The sequence below is a fragment of the Vulpes vulpes genome, chromosome 13 (genome assembly GCF_048418805.1).
Source record: "Vulpes vulpes isolate BD-2025 chromosome 13, VulVul3, whole genome shotgun sequence".
Classification (NCBI taxonomy): domain Eukaryota; kingdom Metazoa; phylum Chordata; class Mammalia; order Carnivora; family Canidae; genus Vulpes; species Vulpes vulpes.
The window spans coordinates 106,681,233-106,699,622 of NC_132792.1; the positions used below are offsets into that span (position 1 = coordinate 106,681,233).

The 18,390-nt window shown below is 41.0% G+C and overlaps 1 protein-coding gene and 1 pseudogene across 16 annotated transcripts in view; both read left to right on the top strand.

The window, feature by feature from the left end:
• FHOD3 (formin homology 2 domain containing 3) overlaps positions 1-18,390 on the top strand; it is a 465,123-nt gene that overhangs the window by 197,841 nt on the left and 248,892 nt on the right. For all 16 annotated transcript variants that reach the window (XM_072732212.1, XM_072732222.1, XM_072732218.1 and 13 more), the window contains exons 4-5: positions 5,771-5,838; positions 14,525-14,630. In XM_072732212.1, coding sequence (XP_072588313.1) covers positions 5,771-5,838; positions 14,525-14,630 — 174 coding nt within the window. The remainder of the gene's footprint in view (positions 1-5,770; positions 5,839-14,524; positions 14,631-18,390) is intronic.
• LOC112918831 (large ribosomal subunit protein eL30 pseudogene) lies at positions 311-758 on the top strand (annotated as a pseudogene).

Sequence of the window (18,390 nt, forward strand, 5' to 3'; positions counted from 1 at the left end):
AAATCAGTACTTTAGAGCAATATCTCTTAATTATTACTTAATTTCAACCACATTGGTGATAACTACAATGATAACTACAATAACTACGATGTTGCTTTCAAATGTTATAGAGAACCGATGCATGACTTTTATAAAAATGTCGATTGTGTAAAGTACTTTGGGAGAGGTTATCTTTGTCCATAAAAGTGAAACTTTACTGCTAATTGCTTTAAAAAAAAAAAAAAAAGCTCCAGCTTAACAAATGCCAGATTGGAAGAATTTCTGATCTAGACCTCACCTAGTGCTTTTAACGTATAGAATTAAAACTGTGGCCTTTCTCCCTCCCGGCCATCTTGGCGGTTGCTGTTGGTTGGGGCCGTCCCGCATCTAAGGCAGGAAGATGGTGGCCGCAAAGGAGACGAAAAAGTCGCTGGAGTCGATCAACTCTAGGCTCCAACTGGTTATGAAGAGTGGAAAGTACGTGCTGGGGTACAAGCAGACCCTGAAAATGATCAGACACGGCAAAGCGAAACTGGTCATCCTGGCCAACAACTGTCCGGCTTTGAGGAAATCTGAAATAGAATACTGCGCCATGTTGGCCAGAACTGGTGTCCATCACTACAGTGGCAATAATATTGAATTGGGCACAGCATGTGGGAAATACTACAGAGTATGCACACTGGCTGTCATTGATCCAGGTGAATCTGATATCATTAGAAGCATGCCAGAACAGACTGGTGAAGAGTAAATCATGCAAAATTTTTCTTTAATAAAACTGGCCAGAGCTTGTTTAAAAAAAAAAAAAAAAAGAATTAAAACTGTGCCTTTTAAAGGACATTTAAGCCAATATGTGCAATATTCTTCAATAGGATAGCTTTTGAGTTTGCTATTAAAATACCAAAAAACTGTGTTAAAAATCTGTGAATCTTTCTCTGAAGTTGGCAGTGCTAGTTCTCTCATGTGAAAGAATTAGTTGGGAACATTACTATTTCATTATCCGGCTTTGTTTGGAATAATTTTTTTTTTAAAGATTTATTTATTTATTCAGTCACAGAGAGCGAGAGAGAGGCAGAGACACAGGCAGAGGGAGAAGCAGGCTCCATGCAGGAAGCCTGACGCGGGACTCGATCCCGGGTCTCCAGGATCACACCCCGGGCTGCAGGCGGCGCTAAACTGCTGCGCCACCAGGGCTGCCCTGTTTGGAATAATTATTTAAAGAAATAACAAACTTTTTTAAATTAACAACAACTGAAATAATAATTTTCAAATAGAAATTATGGGGCCGCCTGGATGGCTCAGTCAGTTAAGTATCTGACTCTTGGTTTCAGCTCAGGTCATGATCTCAGGGTCATGAGATTGAGCCCCCAGGTGGGTTCTGTGCTGGGTATGGAGCTGCTTAGGGTTCTCTTTACTTCTCTCTGACCTCTCCTCCCCCACAAAATAAATAAAAAATTAAAAAAATAGAAATTGTAGTTTTAATTAAAAGAGACTTGGCAAATAAGGGAGGAGGAGAATTTTTTTGGCACCACTGAGATATTTTTGGCAATTGTACAAGGATGTTTCTCATCAAAGGCTGAGTGTCACCATGAGGCTTCCCTGAGGTCTTTTGTTCTAGTATCACTGAAGAGTTATTTGTGATGCCCTAGGGGTTAAAAATACAGTCAATGCAAAAACAAACAAAAATACAGTCAATGCATATCAATTAAAAGATAGAGATTGTCAGACTGGATAAAAACAAGTTGCAGCTATGACTGCAGGAAACTATATCAGGCAAATACTAACCAAAAGTGGCCATAATAATATTAGAAATGTAGACTTTAAACAAGGAATATTGCCGGGGATGAAGAAAGACATTATATAGTGATAAAAGGGCAATTCACTTAGAAACCATAACAATCCTAAAGTGAGTGCCCATAATAAGAGAAAGGCAAAGTGTACCTAAAGCAAGTACTCAGACAGGTGCAAAGAAAAATAGACAATTCCACTGTCATAGTTGGAAATTTCAACCTTCCTCTTATAGTGATCTACAGAAACTCAGGAAAATATAAAAGATCCGAACAGCACTACCACTCAGTTTGATGTAGTGGATATTTCTTGAACAGTCCACTTAATAATAGCAGAATGCATATGTGAATTGTTCATGATAAGCTATTCTGGGCCATGAACATTAATAAATTTAAAATAATTGATGTCATACAAAGCATATGTTCTCATTGTAAAGAAATGAAGCTAGAAATTGGTAACAGAAAGATACGTGAAAAATTCCCAAACATTTGGAAGTTAAATAGTATACTTCTAAATAAACCATAGGTCAAGAAAAAGTCACAAGATTTATTCCCCTTTGAGTTGAATGAAATATTCAACATTCATTCAATTTTGAATTGAATGAAAATGAAAACATCAGATATCAAATTTGGTGGAAAGCAAATAAAGCAGTGCTTAGGGAGATATTTATAGCATTAAGTACTTAGAAAAGAAGAAAGGTTTCAAATCAGTTGTGAAATTTCTACCTTAAGAAAGTAGGAAAAAAGAGCAAATTAGGCCAAAAGCAAGCAGAAGGAAGAAAATGATAAAGTCAGAAAAGGGGAAGAACAATGAAATCGGAAGCTGATTCTCTGAAAAGATCAATAAAATTGATATAGCTCTAGCCACACTAAGTTAAGTGGAAAAAAGACCCCAATTACCAAAAATCGGAATAAGAGAGGAGATGGCTGTAGTCAATAAAAGGGTGGTAGGGAATATTATGAACAACTTAGATGAATTGGAAAAATTCTTTAAAGGATGCATGTTATCAAAGCTAATTCAAGAAGAAATAGATAATCAGAATAGCCCTATATTAATTAAAGAAATAAAATTCATGGTTTAAAACCTTCCAATACAGAGAACTCCCAGCCCAGGTGACCTCACTGGAGGTTTTTGCCAAGCATTTAAAGAACGTATAATACCAAGTCTACACAGACTTATTCTGAAAGTAGAAGAGGAGGGAATGCCCCCAACTCATGAGAATCAGCACTGCTTCAACATCAGTACCATTAAAAGGAAACAAAACTACAGATCAATATTCCTTGTGAATTCAGATGTAAAAAAACAAAAATCCTGAAAGTATTAAGTCATTCTCAGCTAAATTTTTTAAAAAACTGATTCTGACTACAGTACCAAGTACAATACCAAGTCTCTTAACAATCTAAACATAATTAACCATAATTCTCATTCACATGAACCAGAAGCTAGGACAGGTAATCAGTAATGAACTCTGTGATATTGTAAATTCACTTAAGGCCTATTTCTGCATGTCATCTAGTGGTAAATACCCAAGAAACATCTCCTGCAAGTCTTACTATCTTACAAAGAGGTACCTGGAATTGACACTCTCATCTGTTGCTCTTCCCAGATAGGATAAATCTGCTCCTCTTCTTCAGGGCTTATATATACTCATGCTTATGTCTGGTAGATTTATTCCTGTTTATTGGAAGTGGTACTGGCAAAAACCAAAATTTATATCCTCAGAATTTGAGAAGTCTGAGAGGTTAGCTGGCAAAACTGAAGAAGTGATCACCTCAGGGACGAGACCCAGGGGTGATACAGTTCACTCCATTTATTTATTACTTGTGTGTTTTGGGGCAATGCACACACTTTAGAGGTCAGCTTGAAAGTTATCTGAGCCTCATGTCTTATGGTCTGTGATAAACAAGATGTTCATTTTAGGGGTGGTTGATTTCTCTGGAATTTTCTCAGATCCTTGTTTTTAGTCACGTGATGCATTCTATCTTAGTCAAAACTCTATAATTACTAAGCAATCATGGACTGCATATTGTTTAGAGGTGGTAGATTCCATGCTGGTCAAACAATAAGAAGGCTTTGAGGTCAGACACTACACTCTAGACCCCCAAACTGACACAGTCTAGCCTCTGTCACTTGCTGGGTGTTTTCATAGGTTTTGAGTCTGGAGGAACCTGACCTGCCCAGTTGCCTAGAGGAGACCAGAGTATCTGCAACACAGTGAGGGAAGGAGCCAGGGGTGCATGACCAAGGGCTTGATGGGTCATGCAAAGGATTTTGGATTTCATTCTCAGTGCAGGGGCAGACATTGAAGGGTTTAAATGGGAGCAGTGATGTTATCAGGTGGTCATTTCACCCAACCCTTCTGGCCGTGGTGTGGAGAGAGGATGGGAAAAGGGCAAGATGTCTATAGGGAGGCCTTCAGAGTTAGCTACTACCATGCAAAAGCTGAGCCCCACCTACCATTCATCCTTTTAAATCTAAGGTGGGAGCCTATTGCCTTCTAGAGTTACTGTGCAAGCGGGCATATTCATCTCATGACCAGACTTCTGCAAAATCTCATAGACCTATGTGTTCCATGCCCTTCTACCCAAGTCTGTGATGTAAGCAGTGAATGTGGTTCTGCATATTGCCCCCCATAGGCTGGAATCGAAGCTCAGAGTGGCTGGCCTCCAGTATGATATTGCTTTTGATTGCTTTATTCTTAACATTTAAAATAATTTGGTATCACTCTTCATCATATCAATGTTTGATTTAACGCGAAAATGGTCTTCCTCTAAATCTCTTTTTTTTCCCCTCTAAATCTCTTATTGAATGTTCTTATTTTATAGACGGGATCCAAGACTTAGGAAAGGTAAACTACTTTGTTCAAGGTCATATAGCAAGTAGCTGGTGATCCCAGCTTTGAAATGTGGGCTTTCTGATCACTTAGTTTTTGCTCTAAGTCCACTCTTCACTAACTACTTCTTCACTAACTACTCTCTACCAAGAACAGTTCCTAGCAGGTGCTCAGGAAATACACATTGGATGATTTTTATTGGGTCAGTCTGGTGGTACCCAATGTTAGGAACCTAACCTGACCTCTGAGTCACCTGGGTCAGGGCCAAGCCTGACTTGTGTGAAGTTGAGCAGAGTCTATGCTCCCAGGCATTCTACATACACTGGAATAACCGGTTTTTTCCTTCTTCCTGTGTGCCTCAGCACTTTGTAACTCTATTCCATTGGCTAATTAGCAGTTGTGGCATATTCAATTCATTTGTCTCCCTGGCACACTGTGACTTCTGGAGGATGAGTCCTAGGTCAGGGTCACCTCCTTATACACCACACCTGGCCTAACTAGTATATGTTAAATGTGCCTAACAGCACACTGGGGGTTGTAGAAGTTGGCCTGAGTTTTGAGCCAGAGAAGACTAACACAGGGCTCCTCCATCTGCCTTGCTCAGGGCCAAATCCATTCTTGAACATGAGTGAGAGCTGAGGTATAGGCAGAGCTAGGGCTCTGTAGAGGGCCATCACCAAGGACTCCTGTCCTTAAAGCCTCTGTACTGCCCTTGGGTCTCTCAAGGTGACCATCAGATCCCAGGGAAAAGGAGGTGCCTCAAAGCTGAGCTCAGCTGCAGAAAGCATGGTGGTGCAAGGGCTGTGAGGCAAGGAAGGAGGCAGGTGGGAGGATGCATTCCATCTTGCTTTGTTAATTTTCTGGGTATAGTTGGCCATCAAGTGCAATGGTCTACAAACAGCTGGGAACAGAAGTCTGGAGAGAGGGAGGGTGGAGGCTGCGGGTGAATGTGTTGGGTGGTGATGTTTTCACCTCTCTTAGCCCCTCTTCCAGCCACCTGTAGCAGCCCAGATTGTTCTCTACACTGTCTGAGGTGAGGTCTGTATCTTAAATGGATTCAGTCTACTCACCTTTCCAGTGGAAATTCTGTTAATTGTTCACATCCTGTATTTTGACCATTTATTGAGTCAGTTTAATTAATCCTGTATGTTATGTTTTTTTTTTTTATTTCAGAGAAACTGTACAACTCCAGTGGGCGAGATTTAAGAAGGGCCCTTTTCTCCCTGAAGCAGATATTTCAGGTAAAAAAAAAGAAGAAAAATGTGCTCTTAGGCCCTGCTTTTGCATTACTGATGGAATTAGATACAGACATGTTTCTACCTCTCACTGACTATAGAAAGAAAAGTTTCTTTAGATTAAAATGTCAGGTAAAAAAAAATCTCAGTTGAGAGTATTTTTACCATATCAAATATTTCAAACATAAGAAGTAAAGACAACTTTATCAAATCATGTTTTTCCATATTTACTTCAGGCTTTCAAAAAGAAAAACTTACTGCAAGTATAACTGAGGTCTTGTTTTCTCCCTAATTCCAGCCATCCTCTCCCTCCCCCAGGTCCCCTCCCTCATGATGGTCACAGGCATGCATGTTTCCATGCTGGTGGTGGACGGTGTCCAACAATATCTGTCTCCTCTTCTGCTGACTTCATCTATGTTATGCTGCGGGTGTTGTACTTCAGCTTTCTTACTGAAAGTGGGCCAGATGTAGGCATGACTGATACAGCTCTGAATGTCCTTTTGTATGAATGAAGCACAAGTTGCCTTGTTCATTCTTCTATTGGCAGGCACTTTGGTTTATTGCTAGCATTTGCTGGTACGTAAATGGTGCTGCTGAGGACCTGTCCTTTATGCACATGGGCAAGTTCCTCTTTCAGGGTCCATTTTATCCTTCTTTCCTAAGCCTTCCCTCTTTCCCTGCCCTGAGAAAGTCGTGAACCTAGTGAAGAGGGCTGGGACAAGCTCCGAGACATGAGACTGCAGGAGAGAGACTGACAGAGCCAGGGGAGGAGGAAGAGGCTGCTGTCTGGGCCGAGTTGGGATGGCACTCGCATGAACTGGTATCTGTAGAGGTTCAGTGTTCCTTCGCTAATGGTTTTGGACCCTGTATAAGCAGATATATTCTGCTTCTCTCCAGTAACTGTTTGATTCACATTCTTAAAAAATTTTCATTGTCAGTGATAGTTCTGTCAGGGTGGCAGTCCCCTCATGGATGTCTTCCTGAGGTTGGCAAAAACGGCAGGCCAGCAGTCCATTCCATCTTCACATTCTCTTTCCGTTGTTCCTTAGACTTGGTCAACTATGCTCTGACCTTCTCCCAGAGCAGAATCCCTTCTCAGTGTCGACATTTCTGGACAGGAGTCCTCTTGGATCTGGTTGTGGTTATGGTTGTGAACCTACTGTGTCACTGCTCCCTCATGCCACACATCTCAGGGGCTGGGATCTGCCTTGGTTCAGGCTGTTTCTTCTGGAAAAATTGCAACAGCTGTCCTTGAGTACTTCCTGCCTTTGGTTCTCTCCATCTCAGTCTGTTCTTGAACTTCCTACCAGAGGGCTTTGAGGAAATCCTTTTCTTGCTGGTTCCATGTAGCCTTCTGGATGACATCTGAATTTCTCAGTATAACATGGAAGCCCTCATGGATCTGGCCTCTGCTGCCCACTTCTCTGGCTGCATCCTCACTTCTACCCACGGTTGTATTCTGGGAGCAAGCCACATCCTTTTCTGCACCTTTGTCTTGGGACCTATTGCTTCTGTGTTAGCATGTGTTACCACCCCACATCGACTCTCTGTGTCTCTCAGATTATATCCTGGTATCTCCTCCAGCTAGGGTCCCTCTCCCTAAGTGATTCCTCTCAGTCCCTCCAGATACCTCAGAAGTTCCCCATGCTTCTCTCTAGCATAGAACTTAAGGGACTACAGGACAGTCGTCTGAGTCTAGCTATGTGCGAGCTCCCTGGATTTCATTGCTGGGTCTTGGGGGCCCAGCACATGTCTGGGGCTGTGTAGGCAATGGATGAATAGACTAGGTGCATTGTATAGTCTTCTAGAAGATGTCTATGTCTTCGGTCTTTCTTGTTTTGAAGTTCCATCTGTATCTCCCCGTTCCTTAGCTGAACAAAAAAAAAAAAAAAAAAAAAAAAGCTTGTTTACCCTCGATTACATCCTTCTCTGTAACTCAGATCCCTTGATGCATGTGAGCTGGACTCTCATTGTACTACGAGAGGGTCATGCTCCTGCCACTCTTGAGTCCCTCATCCTGCCTGCTGTTTCTTTTCAGCTTTGACTTATTTTAAAACCTGTGTTTACCCCCTTGAGTGTCCAGCTGTGGCCAAACTGAACAGAGAAGAGTTAGTTATTCCAAATGACTTTAAAACATTGTGATTTGTGTACTTTGATAGATCTACTCTAGGAACAAAAAGAAACCACACAATCAACTGTTCATAATAATCCTGTTGCTGCTGCTGGTGTCATATTGCTATTCTGTGACTGGTGTTTGTGTGTTCTCACTTTGTCATTTTTAGAGTTCTTAGGGCTTTGGATTCTTGGTGTTGGGGAGAAAGAAAATAGAAAGGTAGAAGAGGTTAAGTTAAAGATTCTGTATTCCCAAATTCAATTGGAAGTAGCAGAATGAACCCACGGTGTTTATTGTTTAACAAACAAGCAACTAAGCATACTTCCAGCTCTGAGTTTACCAAAAAAGCACCACTAGCATTGAGATTGTGATTTTAAAAAACTGAAAGGAACCAGAGCTCCTTGGAGAAATAGCTGATTCCAAGTCTGGAGTAGGAAATGGGTTAAAAAAAAATTTTTTTTTAACCCAAGGAAGCAAGGAAGCTATCAGGTACTACTAGGATTATTGCTGGGAGAATTCAGGAGGATCTTGAAGCGCCTCCCACTGTCTGGTTAGAAAATTGAAACCTCAATTAGGATAATTACAATGGGTTGAAACACATCAGATAAGTTTGTGTTGATGAGTTCATAATGATACTGAGGAATAACGATGAATAGGTCACCTTTGGAAGATGCTAGTGAACCAGCTGATTATTTTGAAAATGGGTAAAATTTTAGACTCTCACATTTAGGGGTGCCTGGGTGGCTCAGTTATGTCCAACTCTTGATTTCAGCTCCGGTCATTATCTCAGGGTGGTGGGATCGAGCCCTGTGTCAGGCTCTGTGCTGAGCATGAAGCCTGCATAGGGTTCAATCTTTCCTTCTCCCTTTACCCCTCCCCCACTTAAAAATATCCTCACATTTATTTTACCATTTGCTCTAAAATTTGTTTATCGAAGTATAATTAACATGAAGTATTTTATTAGTTTCAGGTGTACAATATGATTCCATACTTCTATACATTACTCACTGCTAATCATAAGTGTACTCTCAATCCCCTTCACCTATTTCATACATCTCTTCATCTACCTCCCCCAGGCAACCACCAGTTAATTCTCTGTATTTGAGTCTATTTTTTTACTCTTTTTCCTTTGTTCATTTGTTATTGTTTTAAATCCTGTATATGAGTTAAGTCCTATAGTATTTGTCTTTCTCTGATTGACTTATTTCACTTGAAATTGTATCCTCTAGGTCCATCCATGTTGCTGCAAATGGCAAGATCTCATTCTTTTTTGTGGCTGAGTAATGTGTGTGTGTGTGTGTGTGTGTGTACACATGTACACACTGTACCTTTTTGACTCATCTGGGATGGACACTTGGGTTGCTTCCATATCTTGGCTATGGTAAATAATGCTTCAATAAACATAGAAGTGTATATTGTATATACCTTTTCGAATTAGTGTTTTTATTTTCCTTGGGTAAATACCTTATAGTGAAATTACTGGATCATATGATAATTTTACTTTCAATTTTTTGAAGAACTTCCATACTGTTTTCCACAGTGGCCACTCCAATTTGTGTTCCTACTCACAGTGCACAAGGGATCCTTTCCCCGCACCCTCACTAACCCTTGTTATTTCTTATGATTTTGAGTTTAGCCAGTCTTACAGGTGTAAGGTGCTAATTCATTATAGTTTTAATTTGCATTTCCCTGATGATGAGTGATGTTGAGCATCTTTTCATGTGTCTGTTAGCCATCTGCATGTCTCCTTTGGAAAAATGTCTATTTAGGTCCTCTGCTCTGAATTGGATCATTTGTGTTTTTTTGGTGTTGAATTGTATAAGTTTTTTATATGCTTTGGATATTAACCCCTTATTGGATACATTATTTGCAAATACCTTCTCCAAGAAGTAGGTTGCCTTTTTGCTTTATTAATGGTTTCCTTCACTGTGCAAAAGCTTTTTATTTTGGTGTGGCTGCAGTAGTTTAATTTTGTTTTTGTTTCCCTTGCCTTAGGAGATGTCTAGAAAAAGTTTCTAGGGCTGGGGTCAAAGGAATTACTGCCTATGTTTTCTTCTAGGAGTTTTACAATTACACCAAAAATAATAAATTGTCTATGTTGACTTTAGGATAATCAAATAATGGTCGAAGGGAAGTTTTGCTTGTAATAATCTTCTAGCTTATAAGAAGGAGTAATAGAATTAAAATATCACAATTTTGCAACCCTAAATGAATGGATCCAGGCATTGAGCATCAAGACCTGCTGATATGATAGAAATGAGATACAGACAGATTGTATGTGACTCCTCATGGTCATTCATACTGTCACTGATGATGTGGTCAAGCCAACAAAGTCTACCCTGGATCTCCTCATGCCTCCACATGCAGTAACCAATTTATAAATGATCTAGAACAGAGGCACATGTTAATCTATATCACAGTGGAGCAATGAACAAAATCCAGACTATAGGCTACTCTACAGGACAAATGACCTTGTTTCTTTAACACATAAATCAAGAGGGGGGAAAAGATGAAGTAGAAGGCATTTAAATACACATGTGGATCTTATTTGGATTTTGGTACAAAATGTAAGAAAACAAAACAAAAAACACAAACATAGAAACACAAAACTGTATTTATGAAACAGTTGGAATTTTGGTCACTGGACATTTAATAACAGAGTATTAGTTTTTTATTATGAGTACATGATTTTAAAGAGTTTCTGTATTTTGGAGATGCATATTGGAGTATTTATGGATTAAGTGATGTGATGTCTGGGATTCGCTTCAAATTAATAGGGCAGCAGACAGACAAATTAATATGGGGTGATAGAAGAAACAGGATTGGTATAAGTTGATTGGCACCTGGGATTTACTAAATTGTTCTGTCTTTTGTATATAGTTAATGTTTTCCATGGTGAGAAATTTTAAAAATAAAACAAAATAAATATGTTTGGGGTCTTGTGGGACATTCCTTCAACAAATTTATTTATTTATTTGTTTTTGTTTATTTTTTAAATTGGAGTTTGATATACCAACATATAGTATAGATCATCAAGACAGTGTGGTACTGGCCCAAAAACAGACACATAGATCAATGCAACAGAATAGAGAAGCCAGAAATGGGCCCTCAACTCTATGGTCAACTAATATTCGGCAAAGCAGGAAAGACTATCCACTGGAAAAAGGACAGTCTCTTCAATAAATGGTGCTGGAAAAATTGGACAGCCATTTTCAGAAGAATGAAACTGGACCATTCTCTTACACTATACACAAATAAATTCAAAATGGATGAAAGATCTAAATGTGATACAAGAATCCATCAAAATCCTAGAGGAGAACACAGGCAACACTTTTAGAACTTGGCCACAGCAATTTCTTGCAAGATACATCTATGAAGACAAGGGAAACAAAAGCAAAAATGAACTGTTGGGAAGATAAAAAGTTTCTGCACAGCAAAAGAAACAGTCAACAAAACTAAAAGACAACCTACAGAATGAGAGAAGATATTTGCAAATGACATATCAGAGAAAGGGCTAGTATCCAAGATCTATAAAGAACTTATTAAACTGAACAGCAAAGAAACAAACAATCCAATCATGAAATGGGCAGAATACATGAACAGAAATCTCACAGAGGGAGACATAGACATGGCCAACAAGCACATGAGGAAATGCTCCACATCACTTGCCATCAGGAAAATACAAATGAAAACCACAATGAGATACCACCTCACCCCAGTGAGAATGGGGAAAATTAACAAGACAGGAAACAACAAATGCTGGAGAGGATGTGGAGAAAGGGGAACCCTCTTGCACTGTTGGTGGGAATGTGAACTGGTGCAGCCACTCTGGATAACTGTGTGGAGGTTCCTCAAAGAGTTAAAAATAGAACTGCCCTAGGACCCAGCACTTGCATTGCTGGGTATTTATCCCAAAGATACAGATGCAGTGAAAAACTGAGACACCTACACCCCAATGTTTATAGCATACTGTCCTTCACTGAGTTTATTCTGCAGTATTCTGAATTCTCGGGAATGTTATTTCTACCATTTATTCATGAAACAGCTATTTTTGAGCAGCCTTTGCTGGCATTAAGTCAGCAAGGAAGAAGGTGCTGCTACCAAAAGTGTATAATCTGTTTGGAAGACCACAAAACAGCTCGAACCAGGGCAGGCATCATTGGGTGTTGGATGGATTACACAGGCTGCAAGCTGTCTGGGGCTTGGATCTCCTTCTCCCACACCCACAGTCTGCATTTCCCTCATCCTGTGTTTTTCACATACAGGGGGTTCTTTCTGGAACTTAAAGTATAAGGGTATAAAATACAAAGCCATTGGTCTTTTCTGTTGAATTGAATATTCCTTGACTAATGTGCATTAAAAAAAATTTTAGGTTAAAATGTGGCTAATGTAGAAAATTCTGAAACACAGGGATAATCCCTTATCAGTTAGAGTTAACATTTTTATTTTATTCCAGTCGGAAACCAGTGTTTTAAAAATCATTTATTAATGCCTAAGTATTTCGGGGTATGTGTTCAAAATCTCAGACATTGCCAATTTGGAGGATGTTCTTCACAATTTATTATCCACAAATGTCTATTTCTTAAGTGCCTTATCTACATATGTACATAAATTTTAGTTGGGGTTCTGAGTCTTTATAAACATTGTCTCCCCTGTCCGTGTTTTTTCCAAGTACCTTTGCCAGGCAGCCAACTCTCTGCTGTATTAATATTAGCGATTAGCTTGAGTGGTTTCTTGAGAGCTTGTTCTCACTTTTTCACCATGAAGTCATGTGTGAATCTAGGTTTAGTTAAAGTAATAAACATTTGTTACATGCTTGGAAAAACTTTCTGACTAGACATGAGCTCATCTAAATGTTCACTTTTCACATATGCTGGTGGAAAAGGATATGGATGGTGGGAGAATTATTTTTATTTCCTTTATACATACGAGTGTAAAGTAATTTTCCAAAAACTCATGATATTGTTCCACTTTTTTTTCATGCTTCCAAAGCCATGATTATCTTAAAGTCTGAGTTAACACAGCTGTCTTTCATTACCTTCAGGGCACAAGCATTGCTCCCCACCACCCAGTGCCCTCTGAACATTGAGAGTGTTTTCTGGGTTCAAAGGGAACCTTCTCCTGGCCTGCCCACACTTAGCTCAAGTCCTCCATCCATATAATTGGAAAATGCCATAAAATCAAAATGAGGGGCTGATTTCACAGAGGGACAGAATTATGCCTGCTTGTCGAAATTATTTTTTTCTTTTTTGGAGATAAACTATGGTTGCTGGCCATTCCTATAATAATAACCCTTCATTATTCCATTAAGCTTTCTACTATTTACATCACTGAGGGTTTTTTTTAATATATATATATATATAATTTTGCTCTGTTGTTATAATTGAAGATGAATGTTCCAGTCTTAGGCCCACTACATTTGAGACCAGGCACTGTCCAATTGAAGAAATCTCCTGAAATAGTAGTGGAAAAATCCCTCTAATAGAGCTCTGTAGAACTTGGTACTACAGAAAATGATTGGGCTAGCTGGACAGAGGTAATCTCAACCAAAGTTTTGAATCTTTATCTGTAAAGAGAAGGTCGGTTTAGGTCAGTGGTTCTTGAACTGGCTGCCCTTTAGGATTTCCTGGGGAATTTAATAACAAAGCCAGGACCCCACCCCTAAAAATTCTGATTAAATCTGTCTGGGTAGGGTCCTGCTTCCTACTCCTTTTTAAAGCTCCCCAGATAATCCTAACGTGAGAGTCAGGGATGAGACCCGTCTGAGCACCCCTGAGTCACCTGAAGGATGTGTTAAGCACAGATTGCTGAGCCTCATGGTAGAGTTTTCTATGTAGTAAGTCAGGGTATTTGCATTTCTCACAAGTGCCCAGGTTATGCTCATGCTGCCTCTGAGTCTGGACACCTCTCTTTGAGAACCACCGAATTAGATGGTCCCTGATATTCCTTCTGTGTTCTGCCTTCTGTGACCTGAGTCTGCTGGTCTGCCAAAGTGGCCCATTTGTGGGGTCACGTGGCTGCCCTAGATGCACGTCTGGTTGTGTGCTTTGCTTCCAGGCTGGTCCTGCAAGCAGCACAACTTGGGAGGTGGAGAAACTGCTTCCCAACTTAGATACCATTTGCAAGACCCCTCTAACCACTGACCTTAAGAACTGTCTTTGGAACACACGGGTGGCTTCAAATCCTCCACTTGACGGTCTGTGCTGCAATCAAACATTTCCTGTTGCTGAAACCCAGCAAGCTTCATGTGGGCAGTCCCTGGGGACCTGTGGGGGCACAGAGCCTGGTGATTTTTGAAGAATGAAAAACACAACACTATAAATATTCCTGACAGGGGATTCATTTGCTTTATCTTTATTAGATTGCCCAGAAGGCAATAATTGGTCTTTGGCAACCAGCAATATGGAGACTAGTTGTAAAATTCCTCTGGCAACAGTTAAGATGCCTCATTTGAATAGAGCAGAGCAATCTTCAGAGGTCAGTCTGGCTTCAAAGGCTCATACATAGTTTTAACAGCATGGATGGAGGATGGACTGGGATACTATTTGAAGTCTTTTTTTCTCCCTTCTTTCTTGCCAGGATGACAAGGATTTGGTGCACGAATTTGTGATGGCTGAAGGTCTGACGTGTCTGATCAAGGTGGGAGCTGAGGCGGACCAGAACTATCAGAATTACATCCTGAGGGGTAAGTTACGACATGTGAGCCCCACCCGTGGCAAGGGGGGCCTGGCATCGCCTCCAGGAGCTTCCATACCGAGACCTCTTAAAAAGATTTGGATTATGGAGTAAAGTGACAAAGACCCTCTGTAGCAAAAGATGACACTTTCATCAGGTTTTATCACTTCCTGGTAACTAGTGACTGAACTAACTTTACTGGTTTTTACCTAACATCTCTTCCTGGTTATGAAGAAGAAAAAAAAACCTACTTCACGTTAAGTTCTTTATAATTTCTTTCATTTGGTAAGGAAAATGGGCCTGCATTTCAGCAGAAAGTCACCCAAAGCCAAAGAGGCCAATTTATTTTCTGGGGAAAAAATTTTTATTCAACTTGTTACTGGGAGTCCTTGTCAGAAGCACACATTCTTCACTGGGTCCTTGTGTTTCTGACTTGGTAGGTTTGGGATGGGCCTGGAACTTACCCTATAAAGAAGGAGTCTGAAAGTTATCTGTATAATTTTGTCTTTCTTTTTTCTTTTCTTTCCTTTTTTTCTTTTCTTTTCTTTTCTTTCTTTTCTTTTCTTCTTTTCTTCTTTCTCCTTCCCTCCCTCCCTCACTCCCTTCCCTCCTCTCCTCTCTCCTTTCTCCCCTCCCTCCCTCCAAAGTGAAGTATGTGTCCAGTTTGAAGCACTGATCACTGTTCCAGTTCATAAAGTTAATGCTCTTTGGTTATACTATTTTTGTCCACCTTCATATAAATAATTTTATTTGATCCCATAAAAGTGTGACTGGGGAGAGCAGAAATTATTCAGTTGGACCCTAAGAAATCACTGCTATCAACAGTTTTGGCTGGTAAAAGTAGAGATTCAGTAGTTCGGTCTCATCCCCATTTTGCAACTGAAGGCTGTGAGACTCAAAGACATGAAGCAGTTGCCTGCTAAAGTTGGTCTCTCTAGGGCCCGGTCAAGCAGGGGCAGCGCCCAGGCTCTGTGGCACATGTCTCATCCAGCTTTTGTTCCTTCCTCTCCATGTATACCTGCAACCCCACAGCTCCATCTTCTATGTTCATAGAAGGGGGAAAATAGTGCTTTTGTTTCCTTTGGGTGAAGGATGAGTAGGTGACATGTGATTTAATATCACATGTCCATGGTTAGACTTGAATGAGACCTGTGGAGTGAAACCATCTCTTGCAGTTTTGCCCTGAGAAGGAGCCTCCTATTGTGTTGTCACCCAGCACAGCCAACCGAGGCCTTCCCTTTTGTCCCTGGCTCCTGGGGAGCCACAGCAGCAAAGAACAAGAGAGAAAACTTGGGCTCGTGAAGATAAAAAAAAATATTTAAGGACATATTTTCAAGTCCATGTTAATAGTTTCTGTCTCTGAATAAATGCCAATGTGTGCATGAGAGAGAGTTCTTAGCCTTCCCTTTCTGCTCTGTGGTGTTTGGGAGGCTAGGGAGTCGCCTCCTTTTGCCCATCTTCAATCTTTTCCTGGGTGTGTGGTTCATCCTCCTTACAGGTTATCAGTAATGATGGCTTATGAATGAATTTGATGATTTCTATCTCCACTGTAATTAAAACGTGGAAGCTTTTATGGGGGCTGTAGACAGATGAACCATAGAAGGCTCTTGCCTCCCAGTGAGGCTGTCTTTGTGTCTGAAGAGATTCTCCTTAGCTTTCTTTTCACACAGGTCCCACTCATAGAACAGGGGAAGACACACAGATAAGGGTGAGGGAAAGTCTTCTAGTTTATTTTCCACCTGCCTGATGGCTGTTTGTAAGTCAAACCACTGGAAGGAAAGAAACCTCAAATCACCTAATTCTGAATAGTGAATCCACATGGTATGTTAATTGTTGTTGTTATGCTTAAAGTATATACACACATCTCTCTCTGGAAGTAATATTTTAACCATCTACGTGCTTATCTTTCTTCTTCTGACCCTTACCTTGGAGTGTGTATATATGTATGTTTTTTTTTTATATGTATGTTTTTATAGTGTAACATCAGTGTAAACCTCTATATTGATCTACAGCCAAGCCTGGGTTGAGGGGGAAGGCTCTGCTAGCAGGGATCAACCCTTATCAGCCCTTATCAGGAAGGTCATATATATATATTTTTAAGTTTTATTTGACTTATGAGAGGGAGGGAGGTAGGGAGGGAGAGAGAGCAAGCAAGTGTGCATGCAGTGGAGGGAGGGGCGAGGGAGAGAGAGAATCTAAAGCAGGCTTCCCACTGAGCATGGAGCCCCATGCAGGGCTCAATCCCAGGACCCTGAGATCAGGGCCTGAGCCGAAATCAAGAGGCAACTGCTCAACAAACTGAGTCACACCAGGCGCCCCAGGAAGTCACCCAGGCGCCCACATTTTTGTCAGAAGCCCCTTGAAGACCTCTCTCAATAGGTTGGAACTAGGCCACATGACCACCTATAGCTGCAAGGGAGGTTGACAGATGATTAGGCTTCCTGGACTCTAAGGGGAGGCAGCAAGAGAGAAACGCCAACTCTAGTTAGGCCTGAGGGTTACCAGTGCCTGTCAGACAGGTGGAGTTAGGAGGCAAGGGGTCAGCCCCGCTGAGGAAGCTCTTTTAAGTAAGTAGGCCTGTGGTGGCTTAGTAGGTGGGAGTGAGGGCCTCCCTGCCATGGAGGAAATCATGCTGGGGCAGAGGAAGCTCAGCGGCTGCACAAAGGTCCCAGATGATGAGCTGTGTTAATTGTGCTTCCCAGTAAGGAAATATGGTACTGATGCAGAATACTTCTTCAAGGCTCTTTACCATAATGCGTCTCATTAAACGGGCGATGGTTATTTATGTTATTTATTTTACATATTTGCGGCAGTAGTTTATTCACAATTTGCAGTATCAGGCAGGTGCTAAAGTCAATTAGCAAATTATTAAGAATTGGATGTCCAAGCACAGCCAGGAGAGAGTCTTGTCTTGTTGACCATCTGCTCCTTCTCTGTGTAGAAAATACCACTGACAAAGATGCCTTGCTGCAGACACCCCTTCCTTAAATAGGAGGACGCTCTGTGGTTTCATCACCACCACCAGGGCCTTGCCTTTAGATTTTTCCTTTCCACTAATGCACATTTACTGAAGGCCAGAGGCTCCCCATGAATTCCCTGGAGAATGAGCAGGTGCTTACTCCCATTCAGGTTATTGCAAGATACTCTGTTTTCCATGGAATGGAGGTGCCTTGGCATGCCTGCCCCACTTCTGCTCAATCTCAGAAGACTCAGCATGAGCAGAGCACTGTGTGCAAACATCAGCACATTTGGATGTATCTGACCAGAGTCCATGCCAGGAAGATACCTTCTGAGGGATGTAAATGACAGATTTCTCAGAGTGTGACTTTTGTGTTTTTATATAAAGAAACTATCATTTTTCCTAGCCCACATGTTGAGTCACCCCTTCCTGACTTTGAAGAACTTCTCTTGTAAGCTTTTTAAGGTAGTGATCAGCTGCCAGCAGCCACCAGACATTTACAATCAAGGACAAACTTTGAATTGCCTCATTGTTCAACCTTATTTCAACCATATTACCTTGGGTGAGGGTATGGTGAGGCCAGATGCAGATCTTGAGAAAACCTGCTCAGAGTTTGGTGGTTTTGTAACTCACAGTTCTGGGAGGAGGCCCGCGTGCCCCACAAATGCTACTCAGGAGAAGCATGGGGGTCAGTCATGAGGCGGAGGGAGAGGGCAAGCAGCTTTGCTGTGGTTTCCATGGGAAGGAGCTGATGAGGTGGGATGAGCAGACTTAGGATGCACTAGAGTGAATAATTTCTGTGGGCCCTGGG